The 22,547-nt window shown below is 51.4% G+C and overlaps 9 protein-coding genes across 9 annotated transcripts; 7 read left to right on the forward strand and 2 right to left on the reverse strand.

Moving 5' to 3' along the window:
• Positions 1 to 3,229: 3,229 nt before the first annotated feature.
• VTN49DRAFT_7716 (uncharacterized protein) lies at positions 3,230 to 4,381 on the forward strand (the record flags this gene model as incomplete). Its single annotated transcript, XM_069416016.1, has 5 exons — positions 3,230 to 3,351; positions 3,408 to 3,986; positions 4,044 to 4,142; positions 4,197 to 4,238; positions 4,294 to 4,381. The coding sequence occupies 5 exons, from the start codon at positions 3,230 to 3,232 to the stop codon at positions 4,379 to 4,381; spliced, it is 930 nt and encodes a 309-aa protein (XP_069272077.1).
• Positions 4,382 to 6,417: 2,036 nt separating this feature from the next.
• VTN49DRAFT_7717 (uncharacterized protein) lies at positions 6,418 to 7,193 on the forward strand (the record flags this gene model as incomplete). Its single annotated transcript, XM_069416017.1, has 2 exons — positions 6,418 to 6,943; positions 7,009 to 7,193. 2 exons carry the CDS (start codon positions 6,418 to 6,420, stop codon positions 7,191 to 7,193), a joined length of 711 nt encoding a protein of 236 aa, XP_069272078.1.
• A 1,095-nt stretch (positions 7,194 to 8,288) lies between these two features.
• Positions 8,289 to 9,653, forward strand: VTN49DRAFT_7718 (uncharacterized protein; the record flags this gene model as incomplete). The annotated part of the gene is made up of 1 exon (XM_069416018.1): positions 8,289 to 9,653. One exon carries the CDS (start codon positions 8,289 to 8,291, stop codon positions 9,651 to 9,653), a length of 1,365 nt encoding a protein of 454 aa, XP_069272079.1.
• Positions 9,654 to 10,721: 1,068 nt separating this feature from the next.
• Positions 10,722 to 11,354, forward strand: VTN49DRAFT_7719 (uncharacterized protein; the record flags this gene model as incomplete). Its single annotated transcript, XM_069416019.1, has 4 exons — positions 10,722 to 10,741; positions 10,872 to 10,987; positions 11,039 to 11,128; positions 11,182 to 11,354. 4 exons carry the CDS (start codon positions 10,722 to 10,724, stop codon positions 11,352 to 11,354), a joined length of 399 nt encoding a protein of 132 aa, XP_069272080.1.
• Positions 11,355 to 12,668: 1,314 nt separating this feature from the next.
• VTN49DRAFT_7720 (uncharacterized protein) lies at positions 12,669 to 14,315 on the forward strand (the record flags this gene model as incomplete). Its single annotated transcript, XM_069416021.1, has 3 exons — positions 12,669 to 12,979; positions 13,031 to 13,515; positions 13,567 to 14,315. The coding sequence occupies 3 exons, from the start codon at positions 12,669 to 12,671 to the stop codon at positions 14,313 to 14,315; spliced, it is 1,545 nt and encodes a 514-aa protein (XP_069272081.1).
• Positions 14,316 to 14,972: 657 nt separating this feature from the next.
• VTN49DRAFT_7721 (uncharacterized protein) lies at positions 14,973 to 16,649 on the reverse strand (the record flags this gene model as incomplete). The annotated part of the gene is made up of 3 exons (XM_069416022.1): positions 14,973 to 15,839; positions 15,908 to 16,323; positions 16,421 to 16,649. 3 exons carry the CDS (start codon positions 16,647 to 16,649, stop codon positions 14,973 to 14,975), a joined length of 1,512 nt encoding a protein of 503 aa, XP_069272082.1.
• A 649-nt stretch (positions 16,650 to 17,298) lies between these two features.
• Positions 17,299 to 18,684, forward strand: VTN49DRAFT_7722 (uncharacterized protein; the record flags this gene model as incomplete). The annotated part of the gene is made up of 6 exons (XM_069416023.1): positions 17,299 to 17,327; positions 17,389 to 17,526; positions 17,596 to 17,699; positions 17,746 to 17,849; positions 17,912 to 18,287; positions 18,344 to 18,684. 6 exons carry the CDS (start codon positions 17,299 to 17,301, stop codon positions 18,682 to 18,684), a joined length of 1,092 nt encoding a protein of 363 aa, XP_069272083.1.
• Positions 18,685 to 18,989: 305 nt separating this feature from the next.
• On the forward strand, positions 18,990 to 20,066 carry VTN49DRAFT_7723 (uncharacterized protein; the record flags this gene model as incomplete). Its single annotated transcript, XM_069416024.1, has 2 exons — positions 18,990 to 19,683; positions 19,750 to 20,066. 2 exons carry the CDS (start codon positions 18,990 to 18,992, stop codon positions 20,064 to 20,066), a joined length of 1,011 nt encoding a protein of 336 aa, XP_069272084.1.
• Positions 20,067 to 20,961: 895 nt separating this feature from the next.
• VTN49DRAFT_7724 (uncharacterized protein) lies at positions 20,962 to 21,892 on the reverse strand (the record flags this gene model as incomplete). Its single annotated transcript, XM_069416025.1, has 3 exons — positions 20,962 to 21,253; positions 21,314 to 21,481; positions 21,888 to 21,892. The coding sequence occupies 3 exons, from the start codon at positions 21,890 to 21,892 to the stop codon at positions 20,962 to 20,964; spliced, it is 465 nt and encodes a 154-aa protein (XP_069272085.1).
• Between the last annotated feature and the right edge of the window lie 655 nt (positions 21,893 to 22,547).

Below are 22,547 nucleotides of genomic sequence, written 5' to 3' on the forward strand. Positions count from 1 at the left end.
AGGCAGGTCCGAGCGCCTGACCGTTGAAATCGCGGACCAACTGTACATGTACAAACGGAGTGCACAAGAACATACTCTAGTCGCATTACTCTACTATGCTAATTCTCCGTATGATGAAGGGCAGTCTAGGTCCGACCGTTGAAGTTGTGGATCAGGGATCATGTCATGTGCGGGAACCAAGAGAGATTTCCGGGCCGGATACTATGGGGACTCTGACAGAGTGGATGGATGGAATGAGTCCACTTGTAAGCGGAGCGCGGAACGCGGAACGCGGAAGAGGTCATAGCCGTTGCAGCGGGCCAGCCCGCTAATTAAGTTCAAGTGTTTGGTTAACAAACTTCAGACGGCTGTTAGATTGCCAGCTGATTCCCTTTGGGACCGGGGAGTATTAAGTTGCGTGCAAAGCTTTTGCCGGTCTGATCGCCAGTAGAGTAATTATAATTACAAGTCCGAGGGAGAATCAAGAAGCCGTTGAGGCAACGGGTCCTATAACGGAGCATTATGCGACTCCCGGTCGGCCCGTGCCTTTGCTTTTTTTTTTTCTTTGCCCTCTGGCGTTCGCCGTTTTAACCTAGTTCAGATTATGGCGATAAGAATCCCTGTCACCGTCCCTGCAGCTGTATGGAATAGGAAAGCATTTGACAGGGGCCTGGGAAATTGCCAAGGAGTCTCGGAATCTCCCACGCGCTCTTCCGTCTGATGTTGACAGTTGACGGCAACAAGTTATCAAAATCGACCTAAATCATCCTCCGTAAGTCCGTAGGGTTATATTAATGGCGGCATGAACAATGGCCCAAATTGACAAGAGGCGGTCACTAGGATCGGGTGGGTAGAACGGTTTGCATGCTCTACCACACGTTATCGTCTCCGGACCGCAACACGTGGTGTGGCTCATCGGTTTAACAGTACGGAGCTATTCTGACTTTGGTGATAACCTAAGTTTATGCAGCCCGACATGACTCGTGAAAAGCACATGGCATGGACCCTTCCAACATCGATTTTAACCGTTATCGGACAAGGACCGGCCGGGAGTGGAATTGTGTCAGGACAGGGTTCTAGGGTTTCAATTCCGATTGCGAGTTGGGATGATGGGATGGAATTGCTTCAGATTTGACTCCCTTGACCGTTGACGAGGTACACATTGCAGATGTACCTCGGTTGTTGGCCAGGAGAAGGAACCGTCATGTCACGGCGTCGGCGAGGGAGAGCGGAAAAACAGAGTTGTCGGGAACAATGTTCCCGCCTTCCGCCAAACGGCCGCCCAGTCACCACGTTGAGCGCTTTGACCGCGTCGCATGGCGCTAGTCCCAGGCGAGTTTAGGGCGTCGGGGGCATGTGCGGCCCGAGAAGGGCTAGACCCATCCTCCCGTGCTTGTACGCTAATCCGCCCTTGGTCACAGGTTACGAGCCTACGACGTCCGAGCTCCTCCGTAGCAGGTCACCATTGGGTTACTCTGCCCGCTGGCGCTATGATGACTAATTCTCTGGGCCAATCAGGCGCGGCCATTGAGCACGCCGAACCTTCTTCCAGAACAAGGTTCATTAGTTCCGCTCCCTTGGCTTTATCCGCTTACCGCTCTTCGCTGCACCAAAACAGCGTGGCCGAGTTTCTGCACTCGCTGGGTTGCACTTCCTCCCAATCACCTGGTTCTGGCAACCTGCGAACTGCAGATCGGAGGTTGCCTTGGCCATGTAACCGTGCTGGACAGGAAGCCAGGATCCGATGCGCCCATGATCAAGAACCCCGGCTCGAGATCGCATTTTTGAATCTCGTCTTAACGGTCCGATCTTGATCTTTCGTGAATCCTTATCAGAAGAAAATAAAAAAAAAAAAAAAAAAAATAATAAATTCATAGTGACTAGTTCGTGATCGCACCACATGCCCACGGAACAAATGCCCATGACTCCATTACTCCGTCCCTCCGTATCAGCTCCCCTTACCCGCCAGGACGGTGTTCGATCCGCACGGATGATGGTGCCCACCAGCATTGGGCCAATTTGTCATAGCCGCTTGGCCACAGAAACTGCAGTCGACGTCCACTCTGCGTAGGCGGCATGCCATTGGCTGTGAAGCACTCAACTGCGGAGCCAATGGACCCATATTGTCCCAGCCGCCATGATGAATCCCCACCAATGGACGTCCGGCGGATTACGTGATATTTGCCAAGCGCTCCAAGATTGGACACCTCATCCAGCTCATCTAATTCGTGATTCGGTGAAGGTCACTTCGGTTGGCGCTGAGTGGCTCCCCATCAGTGCACTTTCCCCAGTTGGGCAAGGGCTCCGAAATCCAGCTCTTCTATTGGCTCCCGATGGATATTAATGGATCCGTCTCTCCTGAGGAGAACCCAAACAGGCAATGGTGTGCACGGCCGTCCGCGGGAAAATGATCCCCGATGCCTGCGAGTGGCTTCTCTGAGAGGGTGGTTTTCCTCCACTCGCTCGTACAGACCCTAACCTAAGCTAAACTAACAGAAGATGGTCACCCTAAGCGAATCCACCCCATAATCAATGGCCTGATGCTAACTTGTGAATTCCGCTAAACTAAACTCCTCAGGGCCCGCCCGCCATTCTTCATCGGGACGCTGCCCCCTCTGTAGCGTGTAGCGCCGTCGAGAAAAAAGCTTACCCGACCAACTAACCTAACTAACCTAGCCTGGGAGCCCATCAGCCCCCGATTCCCCCAGAGGCCTCCCCCAATTTTGCCTCTTCTATCGCCTCCGCCCCAGGCGCCTTGGACTTTCTTTTAGCCTTTCTCTCCCAATTTTCCCTGTTGATCTCTTTTTTCCCTTCTTCCTCGATCCTCTCCCCTCGAGTCATCCTCGACTCCCTCTCAGAACACAGTGAAGGGGTGTTTGGTCAGGCTCCTCCCCCCAGTGGCCTGTCCTGTCCGTCTGAATTCGGAGTCTCCCGCGTGCAATCGACGGAACGCCCGACGCAGTAGCTGCCCGGGCCCTCGATCAATCCGTCCCGTGTTCCATTGCGGGTTTTGGCAGGCAGGAACCACACTCGTTGTGCTGTGAAGCCCTACGGAGTGGTGATTCGACCCAAGTTCTACCGTCCCGTTCGGTCGGGTTTCCAGTGACCTCACCCGCGCCGCCGTTTGGTTACGCCCTGCAGCGCCTGCAATCCCGAATCCGGAAATCGATCGAACTCCTTCCCGCCCCCGGAACGAATGCTTTTGTCCGTTGCTTAAACAAGGTCAAAAACTTTTCGGTTGCCGCCCGCCATGTCGCAGCAGTCGGAACAGCGCGATACCATTTCGCGCTTTGTGGGCCGTATGGGATCGGTGCTGCGTCGCAGCAGGACCAAGAAGGAGAAGAATGGCGACTCGAGCAAGTCGTCTCCTGCGTAAGTTCCTGCTGTGGTTTGTAGGCATCTCGAGGTTCATCTAACATGTGCCGCAGTCCGGAGAAGTCTGATGTCAAGCCGGCCAAGTCTCTTCCCACCGCTCCCACCAGCGGCCCGATCGCCGTCGATTGGTCCTACGTGCAGCAGGAACGTGCCCGTGCCCTCTTCGCCAAATATGGCTTCACCCTGGAGCCCCATGAGTGGATGTCGCCGCAGAAACTGAACATCGAGCGCGTCGAGAAGCCGATTCGTATGCGTGTTCGCCGCACCTGCCATCGCTGCCAGACCACTTTCACCGGTGACAAGGTTTGCGCGGGCTGCCAGCACGTCCGTTGCAAGAAGTGCCCTCGCTATCCGCCTGTCCGTTCCAAGGAAGAGAAGGAGGCCCGAGCCAAAGAGAAGGAGAGGAAGGCCAAGGCCGAGGCTCGCAAGCAAGAGTACCAGAAGCGGAAGGTCAAGGAGCCCTACTCGCTTCTCACCGTTCCCTCGCGCACGGGTGGCCAGGATCTGGTCTACAAACCGATTCGGCGCCGCGTTCGTCGCTTCTGCCATCGGTGCGAGAGTGTCTTCCAGGAGCATGTCAGGGAGTGTGCTACTTGCGGGCACATCCGCTGCAAGAAATGCCCACGCGATCCGTACGTTCCCATCGTGCATATTTCGCTGGATGAACAGAGAGCTAATGTAGATTCTAGACCCAATCTCGAAAAGTATCCCAATGGCTATCCTGGCGACGCCGACCCGCCACCGGAGCGACCGCCACGTACGTACAAGAAACCACGCATGCGCGTGCGGTGGGTTTGCGATCAGTGCGACACCATATATCAACCACACGAAAGGACTTGTAGAGGCTGCGGAAAAGAAAAGGGTCCTGACACGAAACGCATTCCGTATGTTCTCCTTCCCTTTACCACCACTCCACACAGATCACTGACTCGCCCACAGACCCAAGAAACCTAAGAAGGAACCAGATCCGGAAGTCGTCAAACGGCTCGAGGCGCGTTTGGCAGGAATATCGTTGTCATCACCCTAGGTTTGATTGGGCTGTTGCAAGTTTTGGGCACGTCTTTTTGTTGTCGTTTGCAGTTGATTCCCATCTTGCGTCTTTTTAATCCCCGTTTCTCCATTTGGACATCGCATTATCTCCACCATACATTGACCACTCTCTATGACTATGAAATGACGAAGACTTTGGGCTATCGTTTTGATCTCTTGATCCTATTCCCTGTTCATCCACCACCCGTTGGGGATGGTCAATTGATGAAGTACTCCGCCTCTACTTGGAGAGCCAGCTAGGAATAACTTGGGTAATCAACTGGTACAAAGTTATTCAAAGTATTCGGATTCATCATCGTTCTCGTATAGAGATGGCAATCCATGGACTGCCATTGGACTGCACTTGGTCTGCAGGGTTAGTCCCCTTTCGATTCCTGACGATCTCCCAGCTTCCCATGGTGAGAGCTCTCTTCTACGTGTCCCAACTCCGGTCTGATGCTGTCCCAACGACAGCTTCGGGTCGACCCATAGGGGAGATACCCACTCTTTCCGTTCTCCGCAATCCATGGACCGATAATTCGGGAGGTCTCGACCATAGGCAGGAATACCGAAGTCCGCGGAGGTGCATGTAGCTGTCAAAAACAAAACAAACGTTTCTCCCTTCTACAGAGCACCATCACCGCCACTCGCTTACCATCTATAGTTAAAAAAAGTCATTCTCTACCTCACCGCCGACAAAACGTGTTGCGTGTCTGATTAACCCAAGTACCTCGATACCCACATTCGGGGACCAGTTTGGCCCAATGCTCCAAACCTTACTGCCTAATCGCCGTGGATTTCTTTTCTAGGTTACGATGGCCACAACAGTTCAATGTGCGTGTGACGTGATCGTCTTAAGGCTTTTTAAGTTCCGGAAATCACTCCGTACTCAGTGGCTGGAAAGAATCGCACTTCCCCTCCCGAGTCGCGGGCCTCGAGGAGGGTGAACCGCCGTGAACCCAAAGAGGATTACTTTGCCGATCAAGCTTGGGATGATGTCAGAAAAAAATTTTCAGGAATTTGAAGCTCTTCTCAGCGAACTCCTCAACGTCTTAAACGGCTAAAGGGTTATTAAGTTAATAATGTTCTCGGCGAGTGACAACGGGTGATCTGCCAACAAGGATGCCCACTTCGGTACTTCTCCGCAGAATAAACTCGACTCGTATGCTTACCGGCTTTCTTGTAAGGTTGATCTGCCGTGTTATTTAACTCGTAGCCGTTTGCTCGTGGCTGTATTCGTATGAGGACAGAGTATCGAGTACTCTTACCCGCTATATAATAATATAAAGTTCGAAAGATTGACTCTCAAGAGCTACACAGTGCGCAACCATTTACCGTATTCTGCTAAACTGCTGCTGTGGCTGCTCGCGTGTCGGCAATAACTATGGCAAGCTTGGCCGAATCTTCAGGTTGCTTTTGGCGAGCTTCGAACCTTCTCCGAAGTTAGGCCTGGGCCACCTCCTCCCTTCTCCCTCCCCCCCCCTCCTTTTTCCCCCTTAAGCAAATATTTTGGTCTGTGCGGGTGCAGGGACCAAGCACCAGGTTTCTCATGATTCAAAGTCTTTGGATCGTTTCAAGAGACACTGTGTCATGCAACTGAACTTTCTATTCTTCAAACTTCTCTGTGTCAATCCAAAAAGGTAGTTGCACTGAAACGTGAAATCAAATGATATCGGCAAGTTTGACAGCAAAGTGCTCCGTTTAGGAGCGTGAGATGCTCGAGCTCCGCTATGGTTCAGGGGCAGCATGAAGCTATCCATATCCGCGGGTAACCCGCGGAGTTTCTGAGCTGAACAAAGTCAATCGACAAACTTCAAGTAGTTACCTCCTGCGACAAACTCAAGATAATCACGGTATCCCACGTTTTCAGGTGCTCCCAATGGGAACCTAAAAAGCAACCATTTGAAACGACAAATGCGGCGCGAACGACGTTCCATGTAGGGTCAGTATATCACGTGATCGATCTTTGGAAGTCTTTTTTGAGGTCGAACGTGAAGATTTCGGAATCTTGAAGATTTCACACAACGCAGCATCATGACGTCGCAATCCCACGTTGCTCACGAGCTTCTCGCTCGGGCACATTCTCCCGATACTACGGACCAGCTCTTCACCGAGCGGATTCGTCAGAAGCCGCTTTATCTTCGACCGACATCCCCCACCCCTGCCGATAACCGTGCCCGGCGACGTCTGCACCGCCTGCGTAAGAAGGAGTATTTCCTTCGCAAGCAACGCCCACGTCCTCTGTCTGCAAAGGAAAAACGCATCTCCGGGATCTATGACATCCCCAAGGAAGAATGCAAATATGCCGTGTTCCGGGAACTGCACAAGATGTGGATCGAGTACATGCAAGAGGTGCTGGACATTAAGGATCGGAGGCCGGACATGATGCCCCGGATCACAGCGCTGTCTCATGGGAGTAAGCTTGTGAGTGCGGATTTCCATGGCGCGGAGATTGAGGTTGTGCGCAGTCGGTGCGGGGGGAGAGTGGGGGTGAAAGGGATTGTGGTCAAAGACACAAAGTTCACGTTTGTCATTGTTACGGAGAATGATGTCGTAAAGAGTAGGGTTGTCCTGCTGGAATACATCTCTTCTTTGTTGACTGAATTACTGATGTATTGATTGTAGCTATCCCGAAAGAACAGACTGTCTTCCGATTCACGGTGCCAACATCATCACAGGGGGATGATGGTCAGGGACAGCCACAGGACAGCAAGGAACTTGTCTTTGAGCTTCATGGGAGCCAATTTCAAAATCGTCCCGTGGATCGTGCGAACAAGAAGTTCAAGTGGAAGAATGTCGACTATCTATGAACGATTATCTTCCAACGAAAAGGAAATTGGTTCAAGAGCTCCATCGAAAATTGAACCGGATGAGGCTCGCATCAGTTGATCAGTAAGGTTGCTTTGATGCTCGGAAATACCAATGATCGAGGCGGCAATGCGCTTCTCCGGTTCGAGACGTTCCGTCAGCTCGGTCGTGCTATGTCGATGCGGTACAAGTGTTCAGCTAGCCAGGCACTTCCGTCCGGAACATGCAATGATCCATACGACTCAAGTCGGTACCGCCGTTCTGGTTCCGGATGGCTCCTTGTCGTCGGATGCGGAGAACTTCAGTGAATCCGCCCGCGACGGGAGTCTATACGAATGATTATTTCGCTCGCCACTCATCAACACAGATCGCGAAAGTCTCCGCTCAGGTAGCGCGTGATGCGGAGCTAAAGCGAGGGGCATCCGCAGCTCAATGCTGTTGTACTCCATCAACAATCCATTGTCACCACTATTCTTTGACAAACCTTTGTCTCAGCAATGGGATTTATTTTTGCGACCGACACGGAGCGAATAGCCAGAGTCCATCAATGTGATGACACTGCTTTAATCTTCCGTCCTTAACAAAGCATATAATCCACTCCGCCTACCTGTTCTCTTCTGAACTCAGTCAACTAACTACAGTTAGTTCATAACTCCTACATCAACCAAATGTTTAGGACCTACCTACAAAAGTATTAAAAAAGGGCTAAGCCCAATACGAGATATGCAGTTTACTAAGCATATCAAAAAGAGGGTTTCCACCGATCCCATTACATACTTGACGGGATTTACCGGACGGTTGTGTCCTCTGAAAATGTGGATGTAAGTTCGTGATGGAAGCTTCCTCCAGTTTGCTGCTTGCGGCATTCTGGCCAAGTGCATATCAACCCGAACAATGTCTCTTCTTCAGATGAGGTCTTCTTTCTTGAACCATTCTTCGATAGTTGTCTTGACTGGATTGAGCATCATCTTTATCCTCAAAGACTTAGCGACTGTTTTCATTGTCATTATCACCACCTCTTGTCTTTACTGGATCAGCCATCCTTCCTGCGCCCAAGTTCTATCCTTCATCGATTTTGCCACAGCTGACTTCCCAAGATGTCTTATACCGAAACAACCTATAGCGAAGAGGAACTTCGGGAGCTCCTATCGCCTCAACGGTTCGACTGGTCCGAAGAGGTCGACGACGAAGATACCGTTCCAGCGGTATTGAGGTCTGATGGCTCCCAAGAGACGGACGTTGACGACAAGGACGATGATATGATGGTCTCGTCTAAAATCATTGAAACAGTTGACAAGCTCCTTGTGCCAGATGAATACGAACTGGCAAAAACCGACTCCGGTTATTGGAGCATCAGCAGCACGGAAGAGAAGGCTGAGGACGACGATGAGCGGGCAGAAACGGAAGCGTCCACGTCCGATGAGAGCGACGTCAATGCCGCTATTTCGGACGAGTTCTGCTCGCGAATCTCCAGAATCCTGGATGCGGCGGATGGATCTGATCAGATCCATCACTTCAACTGGAACGGCAATGCCGTGGCGGAACCGTGCGCAACACCCCCAGAACACTCGATGCTTTATATTTTGTCTCGTCCAAAAGTCTCGACTCCTCGTGACCAAATGCGGATTGACTCGATTATGAACCGTGCAAGCGAGTTGGTCGACCCTGTCCTCTATGCTGGTAACAACGAAAGCAATCTTTCAAGGACCGGACAGGATCTAGTCAACCACATTAACGGGGAAGTGTTTCGATTTTATACTCCCCATGGGGCCTGGTCTGCGGATGAAGTCGACTCGGTTTTGACGGACAATGGCTCCTTGGAAGTCTATCGGAACAAGTTCTGGGTGGTTGCGAACGGGTTTTACCGACACCCTTTGGTCCCCACGCGTGATGATAAACGGGACTTGCGGATGGACCTGGAAGAAAGCCTTGTCAACAGAAATGCGTGGAACTTCCAACAAAAGCATGCACGTCGGCAATATTCGCAATCCGCTCTTTCGCGCTCAGTCACTGCCCGTTCGGTCCGCCATGTTCAAGGGAAGACTCAGTGGTGGAATTTTGCGGTGAATGCTTCGACTCAAACCGAAGAGCCAGTAAACACCACTGAAGTCAATTGCATGCCTGAGACGGAGGAAAGCCAGCCTTCGACAATGACTGGAAAGGCTTCATCTGGTGCCGGGACCCCTGAGAATCGAATGACAACAAGCCAGCATGTTCGATTTGCCGGGCAGACTACAAGCACCGCACCGAAGCCGTCACGAAGGAACGTCAGACTGATTAGACAAAACCAGCAATCACCGCCGCCGCCGTCAGAACCGATATTCTATTATTCTTTCCCGGCACCAAGCGTCGACCTTGATAGAAGTTATATGACGCGCGCTCGAAAAGTGTGGAATGGTGTCAAGTCCAAGGCGAAGAGGTTTTGTTCGTCAGTGAAGAAGCATACTCTTGACCGGAGGTGATTCTTCTTATTCTTCCACCATCGCTCGCGATTCAGCACCCATCTCCAGTCCTGAGGTGGCAGCACAGAAGTCCCGACATTGTTACGTGTACATATGAATTGTCCAGTACAGACTTGCTTGATGTTGTTATGATTGACGATTTGCAATTGTTCTTGCTTAGGCTGTGGGAAGGGGTCCGGCACGGCATGGATTCAGTTGCGTGAGATACCCGCTCTGTACATTAACTTTCGAGTTTTCTGGCGGCAATATGGAGTTTGCTTCGCGGAAAATTTGGATTCCAACCTCCCATGGAGCAATTGTTCAGAGAATATCACCTCTCGTCAAGTTCCTGGCCGCCCAATTGGTAGTCACATGATTAGGGTTCTACTTGCGTTCCCGCACTCTGTAGCAGGAAACTTTGTCACAATGAACGCCTCGAAACCATTAGATATCCACTTACTCGACCATTGTCATGGCATTCCCGGCTATTGTCGATAAGAGACCTTGTCCTCTTCATACAATTACCCCCTTACGTGAGTCGGCTGTCATCCTTCCTGATCCGGACATGCTGCAAATTAACCGCGTCACGTGACTTATTTAACCTGCAGCCCTGCAAAGCCATTGCCAAGCCACTTCGCTTGGCGCTTGGCTGGCCTGCAGCTTCAGTCAACCACTTTACCACATCCAACCACCCATTATTTTCGTTTCGGCAGCAATTGTTTTGACAAAGGGGCCTAGTATGTTTTATGCGGCAGAATTGAACTGGAATTTTGGAGCTTCTAACATCATCGATTCATAGCGCGGTTGCGATCCAATCCAATCCGAAGGTCCATTACCGAGANTTTTTTTGACCAGCTGTTAAAACCGCGACATCCCTGAAGCTCCGGTGTTGCTTCGCCCCCGTTTGTTTTGGACTCTTTGCGCGACGAGATTCATACTTTGCTTACTCTCTCCTTACTTTTGGGATACGATCGGCCGTTGAACTTATCGACGCGATTTACGTGAGATTTCGTTTGCGACGTCGGTTTTTCCTGTCCGCCGATCATTGATCAACTCCATCTGGTTACGCGTTCTTGACACCAGGCAAAAATGGACTTCTCAAACATCTTGTACGTCTTTCATATTCTTGGCTGTACTGCGGCTGTCAAACTCGGTGTTGGCTAGAAGGTGTCTGCTAGTTGCATCGATTTTGAAGTCGTGTTCGTTATGAGAAGGCGTGTGACTGACACTCTATCCTAGCCGTCTTGTCAACCTGGCGGTTGCCGTCATTATGGTTCTGGGCGGTATCGCCCAGTTCTTCCCTATTTCCCTGGGCGCAGCCGTTGTTGGTGTCTATGTCATTATCTTTGGTCTCGGTAAGTGACGCATCCGTTCGTCCGTTCCGTACGCACTGCTAATCGCCGCAGTCATCGGTGGTCTGGAGTTCCTCCCTCATGTGCCGGACTATGTCTACCGCTATGCATCGTTCCTCTTTTCGTTCGTTGGACGAGGTGCCTGTAAGTGCTGGTTTTTGCTCCCTCTTGCCATCAGCTGATGCTGAAGCGGGTAGTCTACATCTTCGTTGGTTGCCTCTTGCTGCATGACGGAGTTCTGCGATACATTGCCGGTTCCATCGTCGGATTTACCGGTATTGGCTACGTCGTGCTGGAGTACATTCCCTCGATCGAGCCTCCGGCGAACATGCGCGAATCGGACCCGTCTTGGGGAGCTGAGCAGGTCTAAGTCCGGTATGATCAGCAATGCTCGAGTCGCCCCATGAAACCGTAATGGCGGCCATGTGCAAGGACTTGCCTTGCTCGAGACTACGCGACGCAATTCCATGAGGCGACGTTCTCGCAACACTAGTGGATGTGCAAATAGAGGAGGAGATCTGTGGATCATTTATGTTCCTATGTTCAAATAATGTTGGATGCGATATTGCCATGATCAGCGATGTTTTGTTCGGACTGTGTTCATTAGTAATGTTGATTACATACTGGGACTGGAATCCATTCTTTTTTTTCTGTTCGGTAATGATTATCAGATCATCAGATCAGATCAAGATGGCTGTGGAATTGATCTGGGCCAGAGATAAGGAGCACTCATTAGCCAATCAGAATCGCCCTAATTCGGCTGACTGCGCATTTAACCAATCGGTTTTATCGCATCTGCATTACGCGGAATATGTGAGGCACGACATTCCGAATACAGGAAAAACGATTGGCAGCTGTGGGGGCCGCTAAACCCTGAATGGAATCCGGGGAGAGAGACCTTTGGCTTGCAGTGAATTGCGCCGCCATCAAACGGGCTTGAAAGCAAATCAAAAAAGTGGCCACTATAGTATCAAAAAACCGCTGGCGCTGGCTCGGCAACTTTGAGTGTGATTCCGTTCATGATCCATCATCCCCCGCGGACTACCATTTTGAAGAAGAAAGTCAACCCACAAACGTTGGCGTAGTGATCGTGTTGTTGCACTCGGAGTTTTGAAGGTTCGTCCGAGAGCCTCATCAGGCGCTGACGCCACTCCTGTTTACCCTTAGCTTCGGAACCCTCCAGATCGGTCTGGGTTCGACTGGGGGTTTGTCGCTCCCCTCCTCCCGACGGCCTTGAAAGCTTTGATTATCGGAAAGTCTGTTTGTTCTTGCGCGTGGTCAGGGGAATTATTTGAGTTGTCTGTGCTGGAGAAGCTCTAGGCAGCCGGCATTGATAACCTCCTGAGTCTGTCCTTCGAGATTGGCATCAACCCATCATCTTCTTCGGCGAGATACTTGACTTACTCCGCTTCATTCTTCGCTCCTCCGACTGCCAGCCGTCGTCCTTTTTCGAGACGGACCGCCGCTTGGTCGAGAAGTTGTCTGTTCCTCGGACTGCATTGATACGACAAGAAGAGTAGCGGGCAAATCTTTACGACTTCATTCCATTCATAAAACGTGTCACGTCGAAGTACCTTTGATCCAACATCAGAGTGGCTGCAAGTGAGTGATTCGATTTCTGAGACCTGTGGAGGCTCTAGGCTTGCATATCGTTGGCCGGTGATCTGCTGCTGGTTCTTTCTTGATGGAAACTCTGGGCTCTCTTCGCCCTCGAGGAGACGCTCTGATGCGCCAACCGTCCGCTGAAGATCTCGATGCCGCGCAGCAGCTAATTTCTTCGGCCCGTGGTGCACGAGAAGTGCTCGATCTTCACATGCAAGCGACTACAAATTCGCAGAGCTACGATAGTCAACAAAACGGTCACCGGGACGCAGGGACAAATATGGAGGACACCAGAGACGGTTCCAACTCGGCGAACGAGGGAGCCGGTGGTGCGAAAACGTCGGCTGGCTCCTCGTCAAACCAAACCCCTTCATTCCCAAGCCATTCGTGCAGGTACGCTCTTCAATAGAATACAGAAAAGCTTTGATGTTGATCTCCATCTAGCAATTGCGGCACAAAGAGCACCCCGTTATGGCGAAGATCACCCACTGGCGCGATGATATGCAATGCTTGCGGCCTTTACCTGAAGGCAAGAAATGCGCAGAGGCCCACGAAGCGGACTCGAGTGAACTCTCAGTCGGACTCGGCCTCCACTCCTGGTTCAGGCGCTCGGAGCGTGTCGCCTGGCACTCAACCCGCTACCAACGGCACCTGTCTCCCGCAGGGATCTTGCCCTGGTGGAGGAAATTGCAACGGGACGGGTGGTGCTGAGGGGTGTGAGGGATGTCCTGCATACAACAACCGTATGTACAGGGCATCAAGGGCCGCCTGGAATCAGGCTGCTGAAGGCAGCAGGAAAGGGAATGGTGAAGCTGCAGGTGCAACTCCAGATGGTCCTGCACAACTGGTTTCTTGTCAAAACTGCGGAACCACAGTGACACCACTCTGGAGACGCGACGAGAATGGAAATCCAATTTGCAATGCGTGTGGTGCGTTCCCATGACTAGAAGCGTTTTTGTCGTCTCTCTAACTTTTGCCAGGCTTGTACTACAAACTTCATGGCTGCTATCGACCGGTGACCATGAAGAAACCAACCATCAAACGGCGGAAGCGGGTTGTCCCGGCCGCGCGAGATCAGTCCCCAGACACATTCACACAATCGTCGGGGGCATCGTCGGCATCGCCCGAGGCACCGGCTGCCGTTGCCCTTGCTAAAGCCGCCGACCAGATGTCGGATCAAAACAGTCACGTTCCGACAAATCGACCACCAATCACCGCCCCTCCGCCGGTAGATTTTACGGGGTACAACTCGAACATCACCCCAACAACAACAACCTCCTTGCCATATCATCCTCACCCTGCTCCTCCCCGCCTCCCCGAGATGAACCACTCCCACTCCCCCAGCCCCATGTACGGCGACCGGTCAACATCACCTCATCATCCGTCTGGGCAACAACCAACACCATTCCAAGAACCACAAACCCTCCCCCCCTTCTCTGCTGACCGGAAAGACCAACAATTCCGGCCCGCAACAACATCCTCATCATCATTCATGTCCGCTAATGCTACTGCTACCACTCCCTCACGAGTAAATTCCATCTCCTCGATCCTCAATCAAGATGTCCCACCCTCAGATTCTGCCCCACGACAACAGCATCAACAACAACAACAACCAGATAGTTATGTTCTCGAGCGACGAGCGCAGTTACAGCGAGAGGCTGATGCGATGCGGGAAGCGCTGCGGCAGAAGGAGCGGGAGTTGGCGCAGCTTGGTGTTGGCGGACAATGAGTTACGGACTATCCCTCTCCAAGTCCTCTTTTTTTTTGCTTCTGCCTTGCTTTCATTTTGATTCCCCTCTTACCGTATTGACTGGCGTCTGTTTTTCTTTTTAGCGGGAGCGTCTGGTTCGAATCTTTACGTGGACAATGGCCCGGAAATGGATGTAGAACTACTATTTACCCAATGTAATAATCGTCATCAAACGTCTTCTGATTCCTTTCCCCCCGTTTTTCTTCCGTAGCTAATTAGACAAGACCGCTCAACAGAGCCAAACAAAATAAACAAGTCATCATCCCCCATCCATCATCACATCGCGTCGTGAGTCAACAATCAACAAGCAATGCACCTTTCCGACCAAATCAACGAATCAATCATGAGCCGCCAAAAAAGGAAAACAAAATCAAGCAAGAAAAGCACCGAATCACAACGCCCGCAATGCCCCTGGAGAAAAATAATGCAGCTTTATAATGTTTGTCATGTGTGTACTGTGAATGCAAAGTATGCAAGGCTTGGTTTTTTTTTTGGGTCTGTGCAGATGGTTAAAGAAAAATAGGTTGGATCAAACAACGCCTTCCGAAAATGCCATGTCTATCGAATCATGATGTCAGGGAGCGTGAGATAGAGATAGAGAGAGAGAGAGGAAACGGGCGAGGGTTAGAGGTGGGATCACAACACGTTCTCGATTTCGACTCTGATCTGAGGGTCTTTTGTTGCTGATTCCGTGGAGGAAGAAGAGGAGGATTTCTTTTTTGCTGAAGTGGCTCGTGTTCTGCGACCGGGGCGAGAACTGCGAGTCGGTTTGGATTCTCGAGAAGCCTCCTCTTCAGAGACGGTGGTTGAGGTGGGAGGAGAAGAAGAGAAATGTTTGGTGGTACCGGTAGTATTGCTGTTGCTGCTGCTACTGTTGAAGCTAGAATTGCTGTTTGTATCACTGTTGATAGTAGTTTGACTAGCGGGGACTGCAGCATCGCTGTTGGCCAGCTGGGCAACAGCGTCTGGGCTCACGCGAAGACGGAGCGAGACCAAGTCACGCTCGCTACTGTTACTGTTGCCAAAGTTGATGCCGACGGTCACGTTGGGGAGAACGCGACGTTTCCGTTCCCGGCCACGGTGGGAAGGAGGAGCACAAGACCGGGTGGCGCGGTCGTCGTCGTCACTGTCCTCATTCGCGGTACGTTTACTTGCGGTGCTGTTCCGTGACGACGATCGAGAGGAAGGCAGACGCGGTTTAAATGCAGGGGACAGCATTCCGGGAGAAGAGCCAGGGGTGCTAAAATCCTCATCTAAAAGTTTGGAAAATGCACGGTCGATATCGCCTTGGCACTGGCGCAGCACATCCACAATCGTGTCCTGGTCGTACCGGCCGCCCAGGGCTTCGTGAATGGATGAGACTTTCCAAGGACTTGCAACATCAATGACTACCGGGCCATCTGATGATGTCGTGTTCGTTTCCTCGGTTACTTTAGGTTTCACTGCTGGAAGCCCTTCGTGTGGACCGTCAATGTTCCGCACTGATGAGTAGTGGTTGAAATTCTGCCGAACTTGATTAGTTTCACAGGGGAGTGAAGAGAGATTGGTTATATCAACTCCGCAGCCCTTACGTGAAACGCAATATGAATAGTTTCCCGCTCCTCATCCGGGGGAGCGTTGACATCCCGAAAGGTCTGAATTCCGTGATCGGTATACACTCGGACATCACGCTTATAGAATTGGCAAAAGGCCTGCAGCTCCTCGGAGCCGCCCCAGCTCTTATCCTCACACGCACGAGCAACCATGGCATCGAAAGCCTGCTCTCGATCCTGAGCCGTAGGCGAGTTGGGAACCGGCGTGGTGGACGACCGCGCGGCGGCTGAGGCAGCTCGTTTCGGAGCTCGACGCTGTCCACCTACTGCCGAAGCAAAATGTACGAAATAGTCACGGTTATTACGCATATGCGTGGCCAGGTCATTGCGTATCTGCGCTGCGTGGTCCCAATCGCCATACAGCTGGTCCGACAACGCGTAGTATAGACAATTACCTGATCCAGACAAAAGTTAGCGCGTTCGCCACGGTGATATTTCGCGTCAATTGATCGATTAAACTTGACTCTTGATAATGGTCTAGGTCATCCATACCGTCTCCCCTGGTCGGATACGCGTAAAGCCCTAACTTCTCCAAGCACTCCATCCGGAGTGCGTCCGGATCAGAAAAGACATTATTTTGAGCCCGAGCGGTCGACCTCGTAGAACGTCTTTTCGGCGGATCAACGGAGTTGCTGGCGGTGTTGTTGGAGGTCATGGAAGCTTTCTGGGCGGCCATTACCGGCACAACCCTGTCCGTCTTGTCCGCCGACGGGTCGACCATGACTGCAAAGAGGACACTCTGCCCGGTACGTCTCCCTCATTTGGGGACGCCACCGTCGACGAAAGGAGGGGGTCGTCGAGCAGAGACAGGTCAACAAGACTAGATGTAGTAAGTTAAACAAGAAGGAGGCCCAAGAACAAGGGCTCTCCTTCAGAATGCCGTCTGATATCCTCTCTCCGTTTCCCCGTAGAGAGGACTTGCAAACTGCAAAAAATGATCAAATCAGTTCGAGATTTGCGGCCTTGATGCCTTGGAAGATCTGTACTTCCGGAAAGGGAATAGCTTGCCGCTGCTTTTTGGGCGACTCGGGACCGCAAATCATCAACAGGACCACCTTGCCCTTATCGGGGAACTCGCCGGAGCCGCTTTTGTGGATGCGATGGGGAGGAGGGCTCGTCTCGGTTTTCCGCGGTATGGGTGCATGTGGACCGGGTTGAACAATTGCAATATTGAATGGCTTTGTTTTTGAACAATATCAGGAGATCTGGTTGAAAATCCTCATCTGCTTGGTGCCCGCTCTTATCAGTCCTACCTGGTATCGGCAGTCCGTCTTGTGCCGACATCGATCAATTAACCCAAGTTCACAACAGACCAGAAAGAAAATTTATTGCAGGCTCTAGTTTTTTTTTNNTTTTTTTTTTTTTTCCTCATGGAGAACACAAACATTGTCGTTTTGGGGTATCTATACTCATTGCCCCAGGGCAGCAATGGGAGCAAATGACTGACAAACAATGCATAGAGCGGGCGTGATCGGCCTGACAACAGCCCTGCTCCTCTCGCGAGACCCAAAGAAGAAGATCACGGTTGTAGCCAAACACATGCCAGGGGACTATGACATTGAATATGCATCCCCCTGGGCAGGTGCCAATTATCTCCCGTATGTACTTCAAGGGTGTGTTTTTGAAAATCAATGCGCGGCGAGCATACCAATGTGACTCGGCAACAGGGTGGGTGCGGAGAACAACAACGTCGGCAAGTTTGAAAAGGCGACATGGCCGTGGCTTCGAGATCTAGCACAGAACTGCCCGGAGGCGGGAATTCATTTCCTACGTAAGCAAATAACTTCCAACATCGAGCTCGAACTGATCAGCAATAGCTACGGTGGTGTACAATCGAATCAAGGACAGAGAATCAACGACGGGCCAATGGTTCTCTGAGCTGTTGAAGCCGGATCCGTGGTACAAGGACGTGGTTCCGGACGTACGATGCCCCAGAACTTCTGATTCCAACATTTCACGTTTCTGACCCTACATCGACAACAGTTCCGGCAGCTGCCCAAGAGCGAGTTGGCGCCAGGAATCGACAACGCCAACTCCTTCACATCCGTGTGTATCAACACGGCCATCTATCTCCCATGGCTAGTCGGCCAATGCCGAAAGAACGGCGTCGTATTCAAGCGCGCTATCTTTAACCATGTCAACGATGCCGCCTTCGCGCATCATTCCGGCCAAAAGGCCGACATTGTCGTCAACTGCACGGGGCTGTCGTCGCGGAAGTTAGGCGGGGTTCTGGATGACACCCTTCTGCCCGCTCGCGGCCAGATCGTGGTAGTACGCAACGACCCCGGCGTCATGTGTTCGATCTCCGGCTCGGATGACGGAGACGACGAGGTCACTTACATCATGACACGAGCAGCCGGTATGACGCCCAGATTTGGTACACTTTTGAATTGGGCTAAACAGTATTGTTTGCAGGCGGCGGAACCATCCTCGGTGGTACTTATCAGAAGAACAACTGGGATCCCAACCCAGATCCTAACATTGCAGTGCGTATCATGAAGCGCTGCGTTGAACTTTGCCCAAGCCTGGTCGACAAGGGCCAGGGCATTGAGGGACTCAGCATCATCCGCCATGGCGTCGGACTGCGCCCCCTGCGGCGGGACGGTCCGCGCGTAGAGGCAGAGAAGATCGATGGCCAGTGGGTGGTGCACAACTACGGACACGGTGGTTATGGGTACCAGGCATCGTACGGCAGCGCCGTGGCAGCGGTCGAGGCCGTGGAGCAGGCCTTGCAAAAGAAGACTGCGAAACTCTGATTTGCTGCAGTACTCGACAAATCGGGTGAAAAGAGGTTCCTAGATACTCTCTCTGTAACTGATGATGTCATGACATTGGCCGAACCGCAACTGTTCATCGATCAAAGTGAACTTCTCAATCTAGAGTCCAACCGTACGAATCGCAAAATGGCCACATGGAACGAACAACTTGTAGAACAGCATAATACGCATCATCACGACGTCATAGATGTGATGGCCGAATAGAGGAGGGGATAAACATACTCACTCCCCAACGATAATTAACGTCTCTTCTCCCTCTAACCCTGAATAAACTGACGCCGACAATGGTACAAACACGGTCAGGTCGAGGGTCAACATCCAGCGAACCATCGCTCCCCACCGAGAAGCATCGTCGTCGGTCCAAACTCAAGGAAGATATCGAAGGCCGCCCACCAAGGGAGGAGATCGACGAGTATGCGGGGGCGGAAAAGCGCAAGATTGATAAGAGAGACAGCATCAGCAAGGAGGAGAAAGAGCAGAGGAACGGCACCCGCGGTCATGGGAAGACGGAAGCTTCGAGTTCAAGGAGTCATAAGAGTGACGAGGCGCCTCCACAGAAAGCCGTCAAGCAGGATGTTACGGAGAATGAAGAAAAGGGAGAAGACAAGAGGCGCGATGATAGTACGCCTCCGGAGAATGACAAGGGCCGCATGACGCGAAAAATCCGACGAACGATTGAAGAGTTTGGTAGCCTACCGTTGGAGGGAACCCCGGTCGCGGAGCACCTAGAAGCTAGCCCCGAGGCGCTTCTGGCGATGTGTCTGGACGTCATGCTGAAATCAACGCGGATCTCCCATGACCTGGCACAAAAGGCCGTCAAAACGGTGATCGATGCCGGATATCATGATATCAACGTTCTGAGTAAGACAACCTGGGACGATCGGGTAGAGGTTGTCGCTCGGGGGGGATACAACCGCTACCGGGAGCGCGGGGCGAGTATGATGGGGGATTTAATCGAGCTTGTCAACAGCAAATACGGTTCGTCTGCATGCAACACAGGAGGTTACAGTCTACATAAGTGCTAACAAGGTAGTACGGTTGCAGAAGGCGACCTTAACAATCTTCTCAAAAAGGCCGACTACAACCCTCGCAGGGTTTGGGAGCTGATCAAAGAGATCAAGGGACTAGGAGACCTCGCAACCGACATCTTCTTCGACAATGCACAGGCTGTTTGGCCGGTGCTGGCGCCTCATGTTGATGCACGCAGCCTAGACACGGCCGAAGAAGTTGGAATCGGCCGAGATGTCAATGCCATGTATGAAGTGCTGAACCGTGACCCGGTCGAGATGAGCAAGCTGGCGCTGGGACTCTCGAATGCACGACTGGCGAGGAGACAGGGTGCTATCAAGCAAATCAACTAGTTCGCCTCCAAATCGCCACTCAGCCGTCCGAGCCTCCCCGCACAGCAAATGCTATGAGTGCGGGCCAACGACTGTATTTACTATCTACTGGAGCACAGACATCTACCGTTATCATTCCAGTATTCCGAGTATACTTCTCACGGAATTAAGTATTTGTGAGGGGGTACTAAAAATGAGTCCCCATTTCCCCAAAGCGGAGTACTATCTTAACGATCTCTCACACAATCAACCTCTGACTCCGGAGTTACCCTCGTTGCACGGACTGTGTCGCAACGTCGATCCGGATTTCAAGAGAAGGGAATGTATCATCGCATGTCCCGTGGCTGATGTGATTGGATAAATCTTTGGAGAATATGAATCCTTTCCCAGGATGCCTCCGATGAGGATGAGACGAAAACACAGAGTTTCCTATTTCGGTAGCTGGTAAACCAAGTCAACCCAACCCCCGGTCCGAACCAGGAACGCGATAATCGCAAACCCTAGCGAAGAACGTCTGCCAATGTACAGTAGAAGCACGAACTTTATTCATCTTGCATCCACCGTGCTGGCATGCAAACATATGAAAAGCAAAGAGCTTTCTATTTGTGCTTCATGGGACATCAATGCCATTGTCATTGTTCATTCTTCCATATACACTACTCTCAACTCCACTGCAGGTTGCCAACAGATCGTATCAATGGCCGAGCATGTCAAAACGAGGTGCATACAATGGAATTATGCCACAACAATGAAACACCAATATCCCAACGACATGCCTGGCCTGGAATCCCCACCGCGCCCTACAATTGAAGCAGACGGAGCAATTGAAAAATGCAACCTTAGTAGTAGCAATACAGAACTTCTCATTCGTCTCGACAGCAATGGTTATATAATGACAGGGATACTAAAAACAAGTTCATTTGTGCTTTTGAATGGCGGCCTCGATGGCAGCCGGGTTGGCGCCGACAACCTCCTCGACCTTTTCACCGTTCTTGAAGAGCAAAAACGTGGGCATGGCGCGGATGCCCAACTCTTGGGCGATATCGGGGCTCTCGTCGACGTCGAACTTGATGAACTTGACGTCCGAGTACGTCCTACTGTACTCCTCGACCTTGGGGGCGATAGCCTTGCAAGGACCGCACCAAGTGGCGTAGGCATCGACCACCACGAGCTGGCCGCCCTGAATGGCCGCGTCGAAGTCGGATTTACTAGAACTTGTCAGAATCCAAATCATTCCCCTTGTTGGTGAACTCAATTTGGGAACTTACCCCTTGACCTGGGAAACAACCATGGTGACTGGGCTCTGGCGAAATGAAGTCGATCGGGAAGCGGTGAAGAACCGAGGCGTAGGACGGAATAAGGACACTGGAGTCCTCTTATATATATACGACGGAGCGGTCACTCGACGCAGAGAAGACGCGATCAATGTGGAGGATCTGACTCCGTTAGACGAGGAGAGAGTCGGGAAAACTAAGGGAGAAAGTTGAGACGCGTATGACGGCAATGACGAGATGAGGGGCAGTTTTTAAATTTGAGATACTGTTGGCACTTTGGAGAAGAGGGGCAAGTCGGTGGAGTGACGTTATTAGTCAGAAAGCTGTGCCCGGTGCTTCGTTTCTCTTTTTCCTGATCTTCCCCTCTTCAGTCCGGGGTGGGAGTGGTATATATAGGAGCGTGATGTAGCAAGCGGATGATTAATATGCTATTCTTCAAAGGAAGGAGAAGGTGCAATGGTGATGTAGCTTCTGTGTTCTGGAACTGTCCACCTCTGAAAGTCTGAATAATCCAAAATGGACCTCGGTGCTTGCGTGCTCGATCAAATTCGGAGCAAAAACGACGTACCTCATTTTGGGCTTTGCCACTGCTTTCTAACGGAATTTCGGTCGGTAGTGCAAAGATAGCTGCTTTTTCTATCAGAGCGTCCGCAATGTCAGCCCTGGTGTATCTGTGTGCTATCGTCCAATATTGGTGTCTTGTTTCACGGCGTCCATCCTTGCCACTCAGCACAGTTCAGACCTGCACCTACTAACCAGCTCTCAATTTTCACAATTGGCCTGGGAATACAATTATGCAGCAATAGCAGCCCTGAAGCTCCGCCGAATCAACAAGCACAACGTATCGATTCAGCCGAAGTCGAGAAAAGAAAAAATATGCTAAAGTGGCAAATTCGCAATCACGCTATGATCCCGTGTTAGTGTTTGTTACCAATCAACCCTGTCCCCTTACCCGCGCGTGACATCATGTTCCTGGTGACTCCTTCCCATAATGCATTAGTATAATCGTAACTTAGTGCATAACTTCCGCGCTTGATAAATTAAATTACCATTTTAAGATCACTCTCCGTACGTTGGGTGGTAAAGACCCTGGACTTCACTACTAGTGGTTGTGGGTGTACTCCGTACCTTAACCGACCCTACCTCTTCTCATACTACTGAAGTAACCGTTCCGTTTGCACTGTAAGTAAGGTGTCACTGGTATGAAAGAAAAATACCACTTATCGCG

This window comes from Thermomyces lanuginosus (assembly GCF_041956635.1).
Source record: "Thermomyces lanuginosus strain ATCC 200065 unplaced genomic scaffold VTN49scaffold_7, whole genome shotgun sequence".
Classification (NCBI taxonomy): Eukaryota; Fungi; Ascomycota; class Eurotiomycetes; order Eurotiales; family Trichocomaceae; genus Thermomyces; species Thermomyces lanuginosus.